Source organism: Rana temporaria, chromosome 6, assembly GCF_905171775.1.
Source record: "Rana temporaria chromosome 6, aRanTem1.1, whole genome shotgun sequence".
NCBI classification, from domain to species: Eukaryota; Metazoa; Chordata; class Amphibia; order Anura; family Ranidae; genus Rana; species Rana temporaria.
Genome location: NC_053494.1, coordinates 123,280,537 through 123,298,027, shown reverse-complemented (window position 1 = coordinate 123,298,027; position 17,491 = coordinate 123,280,537). Strand labels below are relative to the sequence as shown.

Here is a 17,491-nt window from a genome sequence, read left to right as displayed (position 1 = left end):
TATATATATATATATATATATATATATATAATGTGTGTGTATATTGTCTATACATCTATCCATACATACTACAGGTGAGGATGGTTACCTTTTTAATAGCCATTCGAACCTCCTTGTGTCAACTTGTGTGCATGTTATCAGGCCAGAGTATGTAATCTTTTGATGTGGGTCATTTTGGGTAGTTTCTGTTGTCATTTTGATTTAAAGAGTAAATGCAGTTTATTGATAACTGTATTGAGCCAAACACTAACCAGTGAGTGAAAAATGTTTTGTGTTATTCATATTCCCTGAAAAATGGCCAAGAAATCATAAAATCTGCAAGGGTATGTAAACTTATGAGCACAACTGTATATGATTAAACATTGCTACATTGGCAAACTATTCATGAAGTATATAATGGGATGCATGTATAAACCAACATGTTGCGATGGTAAGACGGATAAAGGCCAAGGAGGAATACGTGCAAAACTGCAGATCTGTGAAAAGGGATGTCAAATAAGGTAATCCCTAAAAAGTAAAAGGGGAAATGTGAAAGTGTAAATATAAAAAACATAACTAGGTACAAGAGTGCATGAGAAGGATGAAAGATGTAAAGCTGGCCATACACCATACAATTTGTCTTATTAAATTTCCTTTAGATTTACCTTCAACTGTGTAGTACACGGGCCTGTCTGATTGCATACAAACTGAAAGTGTTTAGTTTTGACCTCCTATTATATGGTTTTGGTAAATATATAGAAGAAAATTGTATAATGTATAGCCAGCCTCAGTAGCTTGCAGCGGTAGCGTGGACTGTCCCATGTGAAGTGAAGCATTGTACACACAGCCGGGATTCCTGGCAGGCTTGGCTTGCCATGCATACAGACTGCCATTCAAAAGAACCGCCGTTCTTTTGAATGGCAAGAACGCGGTGATGTCAAGAACGCGGTGATGTCATCGACTACGACGAGCCGGCACTCGTCACATTTGATGCAGTCGCCACCATCTTGCGCCACTACACTGCCTTGTGTGCTACCGCGCATGCGTCAAAGGCTTATCAAGCATGCGCGGGTTTACCTTCGGAAAGGTAAGCATACAGACAGGTTTTCTCAGCAGGAAACGCTCTGCTGGCAATCCTAACGAGAAAATAGAGAGCCAGGTTCTCTATTTTCCCGGCTGGATTCCCGGCTGTTTTCCTGATGGGAAAACTGCTAGGGAGCATACACGCGGGCTGGATTCCCAGCCAAATGCTCTCCTGGCAGTTTTCCTGCCGGGAAAACCGGTCGTGTGTACGAGGCTTGAAAGTGAAATGAAACCTTGCAGCCATGTATACTCCCCCATTTATAACCCCACAAGGGCTCCAACGGGCGCCGCCCCTGGATAATCCATCATTTCTAAATAATCATTAAGTATATAATGGGATGTATAAATAGACCTGCCTATTATGTAGGATGGATAATGGGGCCAGCGAGGAATGTGTACAAGGCTGCAGATGTGTGAAAGGGGATGTCATAAAGCAATCGCTTAAAAGGAAAAAATTTCAATGTAAAAAAAATCTACATTTTTATTCAGAGCTTCTGAAGCTGTTTTAGAAAAACCATAACATTGTTAATATTTGTTATTGTTCATGTGGTTTTGTCATTGACTTTTGTGTGTATTTGTCCTATGGTCATGTTTACATTTTTGATTGCAGACCTAATCAACCAGAACTCAGAGGAACAGAACCAATACTCTGCAGTGCAACTGTGAAGAGCCAAGCATGCTCAAACCGTGCCCTCCCATACACGGGACACTGTTTTCAGCGTATCCTTTTTCTAGCCTTGTGGATGTTTCTATCACCTAGTATGGTGGATGCAGTTATGGAGGGCTTAAATTAGACTACACCAAAACCACTTGTATAATGTTTCTGCAGCTTCAGCTTTAACCACGCGATATGTTACTTATAAATTAGAAAGTACAACTAAAGTATACCACAATCTTTCTTTGTCATCCCTGGCTGAGCCAAATCCTCCTCCTGACATTGCAGGTCACAGTGGGAGACGACAAAGTTCTCCTTTAATCCTTGAAGGACACAGCCAGACTGATGGATTGATTTGATGTTGCAGGATGCTAGGTGCAACTAAACTAAAAGCACACCCAGGGAGCTGCCCTCTCCACTGTTCTCTTTATTTAAAAAATAAAACTATTCTTTACCTCATTATCTCAAAGTGGGGGGACCTCTCCCGTTTGCAAGCCAATGGGTTCTGGAGGTTGTCTACTGGTTACAGGTACTGTTCCACCAGATCTCCCCTCAGCGTTTGGCAACTTACAACTTTGTTTACAACTGGGGAAATCCTGCTGACAGTTCAACCGAGCCTGAAAGTAACAGTGCAACCATACTTGTTTTCTTATTTTATTGGAGGAAAATTATAGATTTAAAATTCAGATTTAGTCTTAATCCAATCAGGGAGCCTCATAGTTGCCGGCATGTAATGCACTGCAGCCCTGATGGTTATATTCCTCCTTTTTATTTATTTTTTTTGATTACAGTAATCTGCAAGTGTAGCTAGACTGGTGTTCTTTATTTGTGCTCTTTTGATTGCAAAGGGTGAGGAAAAAATTGAGCCCAAAAGTTACTTTAACCACTTGCCGCCCGCCAATGACATATTGACGTCGGCAAAGTGGTTATAGAATCCGAGTGGACGTCGTATGACGTCCTCAGGATTTTGAGCCACTGCGCGCCCCCGGGGGCGCACATCGCGGCGATCGTTGTTGCAGGGTGTCAGTCTGACACCCCGCAACACCGATTTAAGGTAAAGAGTCTCTCACGGAGACTCTTTACCACGTGATCAGCCGTGTCCAATCACGGCTGATCACGATGTAAACAGGAAAAGCCGGTAATCGGCTTTTCCTCACTCGCGTCTGTCAGACGTGAGCAGAGGAGAGCCGATCGGCTGTGCTGATCGCCCCCCCCCCCCCCCCCCCCCCCCCCCCCGAGGATGCCCACTAGACCACCAGGGATTAAAAATAAAAAAGGTATGCCACCCTAGACCACCAGGGATGAGAAGGACACAAAAAATGGATGCCAATCAGTGCCCACAATGGGCATCACTGATTGGCAGGCATTGTTTGGCACTGATTGGCATCCATTAGTACAACACATGTGATAGTGCCTATCTGTGCTCATCCGTGCCGCCTATCTGTGCTCATCCGTGCCGCCTATTGGTGCCCATCAATGCTACCACATCAGTGCCACCTCATCGGTGCCCATCAGTGCCGCCTTATTAGTGCAGTGCAGTACCATCAGTGCCCATCAGTGAAGGAGAAAACATAATTATTTACAATGTTTTATAACGGAAACAAAAAAAACGTTTTTTCTAAATTTTCAGTCCATTTTTTTTATTTTTTTTGCAGAAAATAAATATCCCAGAGGTGATCAAATACCAACAAAAGAAAGCTCTATTTGTGGGTACAAAATGATAAAAATTTGGTTTGGGTACAGTGTTGTATGACCGCGCAATTGTCATTCAAAGTGCAACAGTGCTGAAAGCTAAAAATTGGTCTGGGCGGGAAGATGTAGAAGTGCCCTGTATGGAAGTGGTTAAAGTGTGTGTGTGTGTGTGTGTGTGTGTGTGTGTGTGTGTGTGTGTGTGTGTGTGTGTGTATATATAAACCCTAACCTTGTAAAACAACCCATTCGGGTCAAAATAGAAATAAAAGGCAAAACATTTGTATATAAAAACATTTTATAAATACTTTTTCCCCCTCATTCTTCTAATTGGGCTGTTCAATATTTTTAACCCTGTGTTAATTATTGTGCACATCTTGTTTTAGAGTGGAGATATTCATATTTAATGAATTCTATATAATTGTGATGAAGCCTTGGCAGAGCTGTGTAGCCTCCATGATGTGGGTTTGATCAGGCGAAGGTACCTGTAGATCCAGGTGCTGAGTTAGGGCCCTTTCACACACGGGGCAGATCAATAATGATCCGCTTCCATGTGTCCGTAAGCTCAGCGGGGATCGATCCGTATATCCCTGCTGAGCCGTCGCATGACAGGGCGGTCCCCGCACACTGTGCAGGGACCGCCCTGTCTTTTCTCCGCTCTCCCCTATGGGGGATCGGATGAACCGACCGCGTGTCCTAGTTCATCCAATCCGCAGACGAAAGAAAAAATAGGGTTTTCTTCCGTCTGCAAAATCGGATGTTTGCGGAGGCGGGTGATTACGGGTGTCAGCGGATGTTTATCCGCTGACACCCGCATTGACATAGGGACCAATGTATGTCCCTTTTTTCATCCGCAAACGGATGGATGAAAAAGTGGACAAACGGTCCGCACGTCTGAAAGGGGCCTTAAACGGTGAATGGAGAGAAGGGAGCAGTGAAGGCAGCTGGTTATGCTCTGTATGCACAGAGGACTTGCCTGACTGGGGTTTTCCATTTCTGTGCGCCTTTTGGAGAGATGACACCATTTTGCTGCTGCTTACTGCTAAATCTAGTGAGCCTCTCCCCAGAAGTTTGGATGCTGGGATGGGTGATTTTTATTTTTATTTTTGCTGTGAATTCGGTAGAAACAGCTGGATTGGCACATGATCTGCTTTTTGGGATAAAACTAAGCAAAGTAAGTGGATTTTTTTATGGTGTAGTCCCTTTTCCGGGGTATGGCTGCTGTTTGCAAATTGTAGTTCTTCTTAACAGCCTGTCAGATATCCTTTCAAACGGCTCTCAGCAGCTTTTCACCAGTTGCACAGCAAAGTTTGCTGATGGACAGCAGTGCTCTGTGCCTGTGTTTGACATCACACATCAGACACCCCTATGTGAAGAACATGCCAAGAAAATGGTAAGCATTCTTGATGGAACACAGTGTTTGGGGATTAAAAATATTCCTTTTCCTTTTTTTATTTCTTTTTCCTCTTTTTCTTCTCTTTCTCCTTCTTTTTTTTTTTTTTTCCGATTTCTCTGATGCCATTTTGAATGAATGGCACCCTAACATGCATTGCGGGTGGAAGTTCAGCAATTCCGCCCATGATTCCATATCACAAAGTGTGAATAGAACTAAATGGCTATTGGCGTGGTCATCACTTCATTTTTTTCCCCCCCTTCTTTGCTTTTTTCCATTCCTTCTTGCTTTAGGTAGTGCTATTTAATTTATTTTTAACCACTTGCCGCCCGCCAATGACATATTGACGTCGGCAAAGTGGTTGTAGAATCCTGACTGAACGTCATATGACGTCCTCAGGATTCTGAGCCGCTGCGCGCCCCCGTGGGCGCGCATCGCGGCGATCGTTGTTGCAGGGTGTCAGCCTGATACCCCGCAACACCGATCAAGGTAAAGAGTCCCGATCGGCTGCTCCTGTGACGGGGGGGGGGGTTTGATCGAACATCAGCACAGCCCCCCCCAAGGATGCCCACTGGACCACCAGGGATGGCCACTGGACCACCAGGGATTAAAAAAAATAAAATGAAGGTATGCCACCCTAGACCACCAGGGATGAGGACACAAAAAATGGATGCCAATCAGTGCCCACAATGGGCATCACCGATTGGCAGGCATTGTTTGGCACGGATTGGCATCCATTAGGAAAACACATACAATAGTGCCCATCCGTGCCGCCCAGCTGTGCCGCCTATCTAGACTTTCTTAAAAATCAGAAGCTACAGTATTTTAAAAAGCTGGAGTTCCTCTTTTAGAAAATATTGAAGGCCAGTTAGCAGTCGTCTAAAAAAAAAAAAAAAAATGCACTTTTTTTTTCTCTCCCATAAATATCCTATTAGGACAATTTCTTGCGAGGAGACAATTCACGTAAAATTCAACACCAGCAGCAGAGGAAACCCAGGAAAAAGACCAAGCCCCCAGCACTTACCAAAAAACACAAGAAAAAGAGGAGGCGAGGTCCCAAACGCCCCCAGAAGCCCATTCCGCCTGCATTGCCACAAGGCAATCTCTGTATGCCCAGCAGCCTCTTACTGCCAGTTGAAGTATCCAGTATAAGGTTGGTACTTGATTTTGATAGTTTAGTATGGCAAGTTTGTGGCTTTATAATCTTGTTTTTTTGGGGGAGGGGGGGGGGGGTATTCTTATTAAATCATACTACATATGGCATTCTGATTTTTCCATACCCAGATAATATCTTGCATGTGCAGCAGTCTTACTATGTATTCATTTTTCTCAGTATGCCTAGCATGAGTGTATTAATTTAATATGTATCAGTGTACAGGTAGTACAATTAATTTAGCATATTTAGGATTTATCCTAGGTACTACTAATGTGTTGCTTTGAATAGTTTTTAAGGACAAGTACATATAATATGCTAAAACATAAAGCAGTTTTACCAATCCTTTCGATATTATGGCTGCATTCCTTTTTCTTTTTCAGTGCTTTTTTTTTTTTTTTCACTTTGTGATCTTTCTAGTAACATGCCTCCTGTCTTGGGGTGGGAGTGTAGTCACCCTTGGACAGCAAATGAGAGTAATGTTAGACTAGTAGATTTAGATGGACTTTACATAAGGGACTAACCTATTTAAAGCCTAACTCGCTTTTAAAGTATTTTTTATTTTATTTTTTTGTCTGTATAAAACGATAAACCATCCAATATACCATACAAGAAAGAGAGTCACCGCTCCAGGTGGGTCTACTATATGGTCACACGTGTAGGACAGGATACCAAGGGTGCTGGAAGTGCACTAGGCAAGCATAAAAAGTAGATGAAAGATGGATAGCCGCACTCCAAAAAACAGCCGACGTTTCGCACAAGATCAGTGCTTATTCATGGCTTGAATAAGCACTGATCTTGTGCGAAACGTCGGCTGTTCCCCTGTTCCTGTTTTTATGATTTGTTGATGTATTTGCTGTTTATTTGAATAAAAGACAACCTGGACGGTTTTTTGGAGTGCGGCTATCCATCTTTCATCTACTTTTTATCCAATATACCATGCAAAAGCAAATCATAAAGCCCACCCCAGTATAATCTGGTTACAACCATTTACTCCTGTCATTTTAAAGTTGACCATACAGTAAACTCAAGGAAAGCAAAAATTATAATAACAACTCTGCGATTCAACTACGTAGTGAGAGATGGTAAGATAATCGAAAGGGAATAACTGTCCACTGGGAAAACGGCATCATGATCCACACATTGTGCATATTTCCGAGGGGGGGAAGTGGGGGGAGAGAGAGACAGAAAAGAGTGAAAAGAAACAGGGGGGGGACGGGACCCAGAGGGTAAGTGATGTAGAATATTGACCATATCCACCACCAGATAAGCTATGACCATAAGAGGTTCTATCCTAGTAAATAATTTGATAAGGTCTGAAGCCCATGGGCTCGATATATGCACATAGTTTACTAGGATTGGCGACAATACTAGGACGTGTTTTTTCCTTGAGCATGTTCCAAGGGACTTTTTGCTTTAGCAAAGAGACAGGCACAGAAGACCTTTTCCATGATCGGACTATAGTCAACTTGGCTGCCAAGAGAATAAGAAATATACATTTTTACTTGGCTTATGGAACCTTCTCAGGTGGGTCTTTCAGAGGAGTAATGTGTGGCGTTTGGTACTGGGACTCTTGTACTCGTCTTGATATCATGAATACTCTATTCCATAATCGCCATAGTTTAAGGCATTCCCTGCAGATGTGATGCAGAGCTCCATATGACTGACGGCCCTGAAAACATAATGGTGAAGAGTTTGCATCTGGTTACTTCTCATCTTTCTAGGTTATCTCCAATCTTAAGACTATTGTTTACTTCAATCAAATGCATTCAAAATGCCCTAAAAAAAAAAAAGCGATAATCAAAAACAATGATACAGTGGGCGTTTTTTTTTTTTTTTTTTTTTTTATTGCGACAATGTTGTAGAGTGAAGGGCCTTTAGGAGTGTCCTATATAATCCCTTTTTCAGCCACTGTTAAAAAGCCTTCAGGTCCAAACCAAAAGTGAAGGCGGATTGTTAAACAGATGAGTTAATGGATGAAATAAGATACGTATTGTTCCGCACCCGGTCCCAAACGGTCAGGGAATTGGAAAGTGTAGAACAGGTTTTGACAAATTTGCTTGGAGTCTAGGAGCCAGCTAAAAAAGTTAGGAGCCAGAAAACGCGCTCCGTTCCGCCAAGCTCACGCGCAGAAGCGAACACCCCTGGACCCCTTTACATTGTACAGCACCTCTAGACCCCTTTGCATTTTACAGCACTCTGAACCCCTTTACATTACACAGCACCCTGCACCTCTGGACCCCTTTACATTACACAGCACCCTGCACCTCTGGACCCCTCCTCAGTGCAAACCCCCTCAGTGAAACCCTGCACCTCTGGACCCCTCCTCAGTGCAAACCCCCTCAGTGAAACCCCCCCCCCTCTCAGTGCAAACACCTTCCCTCAGTGCAAACACCCTCCCCATTCAGTACCTCAGATCAGCGCAGCGACTGTCACGGCACATGGACAGAAGGTCCACTCCCCCTCTGTACACACAAACAGAGGAGGGAGGGAGGCGGCAGCGGCTTCACTCAGCTGTGCCCGTGGCCGTGAGAGGAGGGGATGGATGGTGCCGCGGTTTCACCCCGCAACCCCCCTCCTCTTGACCCGCGGCGCTCATCGCTGTCATCGCTCCAGTCAGGGGGGGGGGGGCTGGCCTGACACCCCCCAGTGTGTGGCACCCCGGCCCCCAATTAGTACGCCTCTGAGGTAGTAGCTTTGCAGGGGGAGGGGTAATGCGAGCCGCACCTGAGCCAGTCGGCAGACCCGGCGCCATGATGATCCCATTCTCTCCGTGGTTGCGCGGACTCTTGGCTCTGATCGGTCTCGGCAGCCGCTGTCATAGCCCAGCAGAGTGAAGCCGCCCCCCCTCCTGCATGCACAGCACTGTGTAGACATAACGGAGGAGGGGAGGCGGCTTCACTCTCTGCTCGGCTATGAAAGCCACTGCAGAGACTGATCAGAGCAGCGATCACGGAGAGGACAGAATGTGATGGTTGCGCCGGGTCCCGGGTGTGCCGACTGGCTCGGGTGCAGCTCGCAATACCCTCCGCAAAGCCACTACCTCGGACTCTACAGGTACATGACGTGACCGATCCGTGCTGCTGCTGCCTAAACCCGCAGCACTGTCTTCAGTGGCGCGGGAGGGGCGCCGCCGGCCTGACACCCCCGCAGTGGGTGTCACCTGGGGGCGGCCCGCCCCCGGCTCGCTCCAGTCCCCTAGGAAGCATAGGCCGCAAAGCCGTGGCCATCGTGGGTGGGGGGGGGCTCTGACTCGCACAGGATGCCCCAGGCGTCAGGTCGACAATTCTAGGCGCAACGGCGACCTGGCGCCCGGAATTTGTCGAACCCTGGTGTAGAAGCCAGAATCGGTGGGCACTGTCATCGATTTGCCCTAAAATATATACTGTATTTATTGGCGTATAACACTTACTTTTTTTAGCAGGGAGCTGTGGATAGTTTTTTTTTTTTTTTTTTCTCCTGAAACTTGCCTCTTAAAGTTGGGTGCGTGTTATACGCCGATAAATACGGTATGCACTTAAAACGCATAAAATGTCCACACATACGCTTATACCCTTGGGTCAGTTTTTTGGGGTAAATGTAATCCATCCAATTTATCCATGGTACACCATAGTAGAGCAAGTTAATTTTTGTGCATTTTCATCACCAATGTTGCCTCCTTCTTGATTACCACTAATCGTGCAGATATTGTCCTCACTGCCAACAGTTGACCCAACACATGTTCAGGTCTATATGCATGTTGCCCCTTTTTAAAGGGTATTTTGGTGATGTCCCTCCAGTCAATTTGGCTTATGCGTGTCGTCACGTGACTTCAGGGGATAAAGGGAAAATTTGTATCCGTTGTTTGGTTAGCAGCATTTGTGCTAATAGTTATTTTATTGTGTGTGTGTGTGTGTGTGTGTGTGTGTGTGTGTGTGTGTGATATATATATTACCGTATTAGATTAGGTTTTGCCTTTACTGCATGTCTTTGACTCCAGCACAAGAAGGGAGAAAACACTTAGGACAGAAGATCACAAAAGCAATAAAGTTTACAAATGTTCTAACATTTACGGTTTATTTTTGTCCTGCTTATTTCTTCAGTGGAGGGATTTCCAATCGCTTTTTGTCAGAAGGGGGGTGGGGAAAAGCACTGACTTTAGGGTAAGTTAGTATTTGCATGGAAAAAATCACCTAGGTTTGTGGAGCTCTCCTGATGAACATTTAGCATCACACTGCTTGTATTCTAAACCATACCATCACTGCAGGCTTACTTCCTTAACCACTTAAGGACCGCCTCCTGCACATTTACGTCAGCAGAATGGCACGGCTGGGCACAGGCACGTACCTGTACGTCCCCTTTTTAAGTGCCCAGCCGTGGGTCGCCAGGCGACCCGGTCAGAAGCTCCGTGGCCGCGGGACCCGATCGCCGCCGGTGTCCCGCGATCGGTCACAGGAGCTGAACGGGGAGAGGTGTGTGTGTGTGTGTGTGTGTAAACACACCTTCCCCCTGTTCAGTGGCAATGTCACTGATCGACTGTTCCCTGATATAGGGAAAGGCGATCAGTGACGTCACACGTCCAGCCCCGCCCCCCCTACAGTTAGAAACACATATGAGGTCACACATAACCCCTACAGCGCCCCCTAGTGGTTAACTTCTAAACTGCAATTGTCATTTTCACAGTAAACAATGCATTTTTGTAGCATTTTTTGCTGTGAAAATGGTCCCAAAAATGTGTCAAAATTGTCCGATGTGTCCGCCATAATGTCGCAGTCATGCAAAAAAACGCTAATCGCTGCCATTGGTAGTAAAAAATTATTTTTTTTATAAAAATGCCATAAAACTATCCCCTATTTTGTAAACGCTATCAATTTTGTGCAAACCAATCGTTAAATGCTTATTGCAATTTACCAAAAATATGTATAAGAATACATATGGGCCTAAACTGAGAAAAAATATATTTTTTTTGGGGGGGTATTTATTATAGCAAAAAGTAAAAAATATTTTTTTTTTTTTTTTTTTTTTTAATTGTCGCTCCATTTTTGTTTATAGCGCAAAAAATAAAAACAGCAGAGGTGATCAAATACCACCAAAAGAAAGCTCTATTTGTGGGGAAAAAAAGGGCGCCAATTTTTGTTTGGGAGCCACATCGCACGACTGCGCAATTGTCAGCTAAAGTGACGCAGTGCCGAATCGCAAAAACTGGCCAGGTCCTTTACCTGCATAATGGTCCGGGTCTTAAGTGGTTAACCACTTCAGCCCCTTCCTGGCCAGAGCTCTTTTTACAATTTGGCACTGTTGCTTTAACGGACAATTGCACAGTCATGCAATGCTGTACCCAAACTTAATTTGCATCCAGACTTACCCACAAATAGATCTTTCTTTTGGTGGTATTTGATTACCCCAGTTTTTTGTTTTTTTTTGCACTATAAACAAAAAAAAAAAACTACAATTAAATAAAAAAAAAAAAAAAAAAATTGATATATAGATATATATAATTTTGCTATAATATTCCTAATTTAAAAAAACACATTTCTTCATCAGTTTAGGCCAATATATATTCTACATGTTTTTCCCAATAAGCGCATATTGATGTACAAATGGAAAAGATTTATGGCTTTTTTTTTTTTTTTTTTTTACTAGTACAGTTATTTTTATTTTCTCGTTGCTCTCATGCACGCGATCGCCCCAGCCATACGCATCTGTTCCCCTACCGTGCAGCGGGCATGCGCGGGCCCTCTGGTGGCTACCTACGTGGTTTCGCCCAGGAGAGCCGTTGTGCCGCAGTATATCTGCGTGAGCCGGCCAGGAACCTGTTGGTAACGAATCCACCAAAATCCTAATGATTACCCTGGATAGCCCAGCCAGTGAACTACAATTTTGAGTGTTTTGGTTTAGATCAATTGCCTTATAAAAAAAAAAGTGAATGCCCTTCAAATAATACATGTTCCCCTAAAAAGAAACCCAAACAGTTGAAACTTGCTTGTCAGTGGCTGATTAAATCGTTCCAAATTTGCATGACTGTGATATGGTAGGGTGTAAACTTCAAGGTCAGAAATGTATTTAATTTAAATGTACTGATAAAAAGCATTGTATAATATACCAGTGCTATGTAAATAGCAATTGCTCATTCTCACATAACTAACTATATTATGTGCCGACAATGGCTTTTGTCAACAAATTTCAGAGTGTGTATAGTCAAAGTGGCCCATGCAGGGGCAAGACCATAGGTCCCTAATACGAGGTACAAAACCAAAATCCAAAACATACAATCAAATAAACATAAGCCTTATAGTGCATGCTATTACACATGCACATAAAAGGTACTGTACCCACCAGGAGAAAAAAAGAACCACCAAAGGATTACAGCTAAAGAAGTGCTCAGTGAGAACTAATATCCACAGATGTGGCAGTGGTAGGGTTCTCTAACCAAAACCCCACATTTTTACAGTTGACACCAAACAGGAATAGAGTAAATCTATCAATTGGACACCCGTTCTGGTAACCACTATCTAAGAAGGCTATCATCCCCCTTTTAATGTACAGATTTTTTTTTTTTTTTTACTTGTGTCCCTAACACACACACACACACACACACACACACACACACACACACACACACACACACACACACACACACACACACACACACACACACACTTTAATCCTCCACATTAGGTTGATATTCTGTGAAGCAATGCAGATCTCTGTACCTTCTTTTTTTTTTGTAGAAGTCCATCCACACCAGACTTGAGCACTGAAGAGCTACCGGATGACATCACTAGTGAGATCGCTGACATTCCTCATGATCTGGAACTGAATCAGGAAGATTTCTCTGATGTCCTTCCACGTCTGCCTGATGACCTACAAGACTTTGACTTTTTTGAAGGTAGCTATGCTATATGAACATTTTTGACATGTAAACCCAGCATGTCTTCTAATCGGTTAAAAATGAGTCGGGTACTCCATGGGGCTGCATCATTTACTCCCCTTACCTAGAAGGCTGTACAATTGTGACAATAAACATATCCCAGAAATACAAGCCAAGAACAAATGACTAGTCACCAGTATTGCCTGTGGTCTTCCTGCAGTATATCTTTACCATTACTGACTTGCCATGCTGTGTTTCACACTCTCTGGCGTTGAATACTCCTAATGGTTGGGCAGGATTGTGCTTACTATGTGTGTGTGTGTGTGTGTGTGTGTATATATGTGTGTATATATGTATATATGTATGTATGTATGTATGTGTATATATATATATATATATATATATATATATATATATATATATATATATATATATATATATATATATATATATATATATATATATATATATATATATATATATTATACATATACATTTATATATATACACACACACACCCTGTCTTGAAAGTGAGCGTGTAGGTGTGCCACCATAGGATTAGGCTTCCTGAGGTTTCACACTGAGAAGAGGAGGAGCCAACAACATCGGTGGGGACACTATAAGAGGAGGTACTGAGTTGCTCTGTACAATACCATTTCACAGAGCAAGTATAAACTTGTTTGTTTTAATAATAATAAAAAACAAATATAGAAATACTTTACAATTACTTTATGCAGAAAAAGGGGAGATCCTTGCAGTTTAGGTGTTCAGGTACCGCTTTCTCTCAAGCACGGGGCAACAGTGTGTAGTAATGACATCACCAAATCTCACTCCAGATCTGTCAAGCCATAGGGATGTCTAGGCATTGGAAGAGAACTGCTATTTTAGGAGGAATTCAAGACACAAGGTACACTTTATTCAGGGTGGTAACTGTTGCAATTAGCATACCATACTTGTGATTGCTAATATCCCACTTTTCAAATATTTTGTAAATGCTGATTTTTGTTTTTAACTAATCAAGTGCAAACAAGGACATTTTGTAGTTTGGCTATAATTTAGAATACATATCAGACATTGCTTTTAAATGGTCACAATTTCACTACTACAGCAGAGTTCCTTTTCTTTCAGGTAAAAATGGCGAACTTCTCCCAACAACTGAAGAAGCAGAAGAATTGGAGCGGGCTCTTCAAGCAGTTACATCTTTAGAGTGTCTAAGTTCCATTGCAGTGCTGACTCAAGCAGATGGTGTTGCTGCTCAGGATCTTTCGGAGCGTGGAATGACGTCATCATTCTCTGCAGGGTCTGGAACCACAGGGATCCATTCGCTGAGCCGAGTAGATCATACAGACCTTGGAAAATTACTAAATGGGCATATGGTTCACGAAAACTTTTCCAGTCTGGAACTGGATGAAAACCTCCTTGGTCGTGCTACTTTGTCTAGCCCACCTACACCTCTGAGTGGGCATATTCAGAGGCAGTTTTCATCATCTGCCAATGTTGGCCTTAGTTCTGCTACTCTAATAAGCCACAGCTCGCTTGGAGAGAGGTCTTTCACGGGTACATACCATGAACTACATGAAAGCAGCCATTCTTCCCAGCGGCATCTACCTGCAGAAATTCTAAGCAAAACAGAAAATGTAATCACCTCCCAACAGCAATACAGCAGTGACCATCCACATTCTTCTCCTCGTGATAGCCATTATGACAGTGAACATGTTCCTTCACCCTATAGTGACCAAATTACATCTCCACATGCTGCCTCCTTCACTGGTGATGGTTTAACAGATACATTTTCTTCAGAGGTGCCCATTATTACGCAGCACTTACTCAGTACTCAAATGGAGGTGCCTCTAAGTGGGGTGGTAAATGCTCAGTCTCATTGGGGTAACCTCCCTGTGAACCTTGGTGACCCATCAACATTCAGCACCTTCCTCAGTTCTGATGGGCACCTTCTCTCCACGTCTTTGTCTACCCCTCAGGCTGTCTCTCATTCAGAACCTTCACAGCCTACCTTCTCCACTGTGACCCCCAACAGCTCTAACATGCTTCCGGGGTTACCACAGACAAGTTTTAGTGGCCTAAGCCCCCCTCCCTCTGAACTCATGGATTCTATGCCCTCCAAACAACAGCTCCCACAGTTCATTGCAGCCTTTGGTCATCAGCTGACTTCTCACAGTGGCATCCCCAAAGACCTGCAACCCAGCCATAGCTCCATTGCTCCTCCTGCAGGATTTACTGTAACAGGTGCCACAGCTACAAGTACCAACAACACCTCTTCATTCATCAATCACAAAATTTGATATCCTTGCCTGTTAAAGAACAAGTAGTATGAGAAGCGATTATCACGTTCAGCGCCTCTTATCACTTATTCCCCTGGAATATATTTTTCACATTAATGAAAGGAGTGTATTCAGTACAGTGTCCTCCTTGTGCTGTAATGGCACTGGTGCTCCTATTATCCTTGTTTGTCTGCTTTCCTGTTTCTTTCTTTTTTTTTATTCCCAGACCAGTGACGCTTGGTTCTATAACTTTCTGCTTGGCTTCTGACCACAGGAAATCTGCATCCTGTCTTTTACTACATGATGTTGGCCATCTGGATATATGTAGTTTATTGCAGAGCCGTGGCAGCAATCAGGTTGGGGTATAAAGGAAAGTGAGCTTTTCATGAGAATAGTAATTGGGCAGTACTGTTTTTCCATACTTTTTCAGTGCAGTATGAACCCAGTGTCTTTTTCTAAAGAAATTAAGCTATCCCAATCTTGTTCCCTGTGTGTGTCGGTGTGTGTGTGTCGGTGTATGAGTGTGTGTGCTTGTGTGTTGTAGAAATCCGAAGAAATCCCAAATCTTAGGGGTGGTGTTGCTAGCACTTTTAAGTCGCTTCCATTCCATGTTTCCTGCTAAACTCCGTGCATGGTCCAGAACATAGAAGAAGTGTATTTAAGGCATGACAAAAACTGAGAAAACACAAAATTGAGTTGAAGTAGCCTACAATGCATGGTCTTTGGTTAAGTTAGTTTAAATCCTAATTCTGGAATCCATTTTATTCCACCATCTCTGTACGACTCCATGATCATTTTAACTTATTTTTTTTTTGCACATTTGGCCCTTGTTGGCTTCTTACAACAAAAGTTCTAATTTGATTGAGAAAATCCTATTTGGAGGACCTTCATCCGGATTCTGTAGTTTGGGATTCCTGTATGTATGGTTAGACATGGTTTCTTTTGAAATTTATTTGACTGTATTGGTCTGTGATTGAATATTTATTGTCAGGTTGTAGACTAGTGGAAAAAGATTATCACTTGCCCATTTGGTTAAGGTTACCAAATTTACATTAAGACATTTAATGTTGCCTCCGCTATGTCAAATGTAGGACTTTACCCAGAGCAGTTTTAGACATATGTTTAACATTGTCCCCATGTTTACCAAAATGGTTTTAAAATTTCCTCAGACCAATCAGTGAGTAGAATCTCTATACAATAAACATTCAGGGACAGCATCCCAAAAATATGTATAACTTTATGGGCCCGCAGTATGCAGTCACCTTAAAAGGATGTGTACCCCTTTTGCCAGCCCAGTCTGAAAAATGCTAAAATCCTAGATTCTAATCTTTCTCGTATATTGAGGTCACAGGACATTAACGGTCAGGTTGTCTTCTACCTACAGGAGGACTGGACACTGGGAAACATAAAAATAAAATAAAAATGCATGCTGCCCTAGTAAAACCCCCTCCTATTACCAGTATTCCAAGTCTTAAAGGTGTTTCCTGCCTGTTATATGCGCTTAGGCAGTGATTACTTTCCTGTTGGACATTATTTTCTCTTCCATATCCTGGTCAAATCATATTGACCAGTTCCATATTATGGTCTAAGTTTAGGAATTTCCCCCATCTTTCTTATTGGTATAAGTGGTCTTCTCATCTGGCATCTTGCTTGGTTCTCATGCTATCATCACCTGGTCTTGTCCTCTTCCTATTAGGTTGGGGGGTTCGGTCCTCATCTGATGTTGGCTTTAGACATTAGTTTTTGAGTGGCTCTTCAGCTGCAGGCAGTCCCATTTTTGTCCATGTTGAACCTGTTAAGAGTTGTTTGCTGTTTGTACTATCCTTGAAATCACAAGGGTCCCACCCCACATTGTTTTATGAGCATGCTCTTGAAACGGCTTTCTACAAATTCAAATCACGCCAGCAGTAAGAGGGCTTACCTTGTGGTGGCCTACCATTTTTTTTTTTTAAGTGTCCAATCCTCCTGCAGGTAGCAGTAAATCTTTACCACAAGAATCCTCCAAGAACAGGATTTTATGGTGAATCTAAGGTCTAATATTCATAAATTTTGCAGATATATCAGAAAGCTGCAGCAGTCTTTATTGGGAAGTTAATAAATAGTGCAGTGCTGAATGATCAAAGAGGTGTAACTGATAAGGTGACCACAAAATAATAAAATAAGTCAATATGTATAGAGTGGTGAAACACACAACTGGATACAATGATTTAAGAGTCCATATATAATGAACACACGGTGTGGATAAGTTCTTCCAAGTGACAACACTGGATGCTGAATGGCCGATTGCCTGAAGAAATCGAGGTTACTTCACACAAGGGAAAGATAAGGTACTCTTACCATGTGAGGTGAACTCATCTGTTAGGCAACAGTGGGTCAGATGTGCTTGTGGTCTCAGAAGACCGAGATCAAT

At 42.9% G+C, this 17,491-nt stretch overlaps 1 protein-coding gene across 1 annotated transcript in view; it reads left to right on the top strand.

Annotated features, from left to right (window-relative positions):
- The window catches only part of INO80D (INO80 complex subunit D), a 38,180-nt gene extending 20,958 nt beyond the window's left edge, over positions 1–17,222 (top strand). The window contains exons 7-11 of the mRNA XM_040357295.1: positions 1,673–1,782; positions 4,666–4,799; positions 5,735–5,952; positions 12,663–12,820; positions 13,931–17,222. Of these exons, the coding sequence (XP_040213229.1) occupies positions 1,673–1,782; positions 4,666–4,799; positions 5,735–5,952; positions 12,663–12,820; positions 13,931–15,102 (1,792 nt within the window). The 3' untranslated portion in view covers positions 15,103–17,222. The remainder of the gene's footprint in view (positions 1–1,672; positions 1,783–4,665; positions 4,800–5,734; positions 5,953–12,662; positions 12,821–13,930) is intronic.
- Positions 17,223–17,491: the final 269 nt, after the last annotated feature.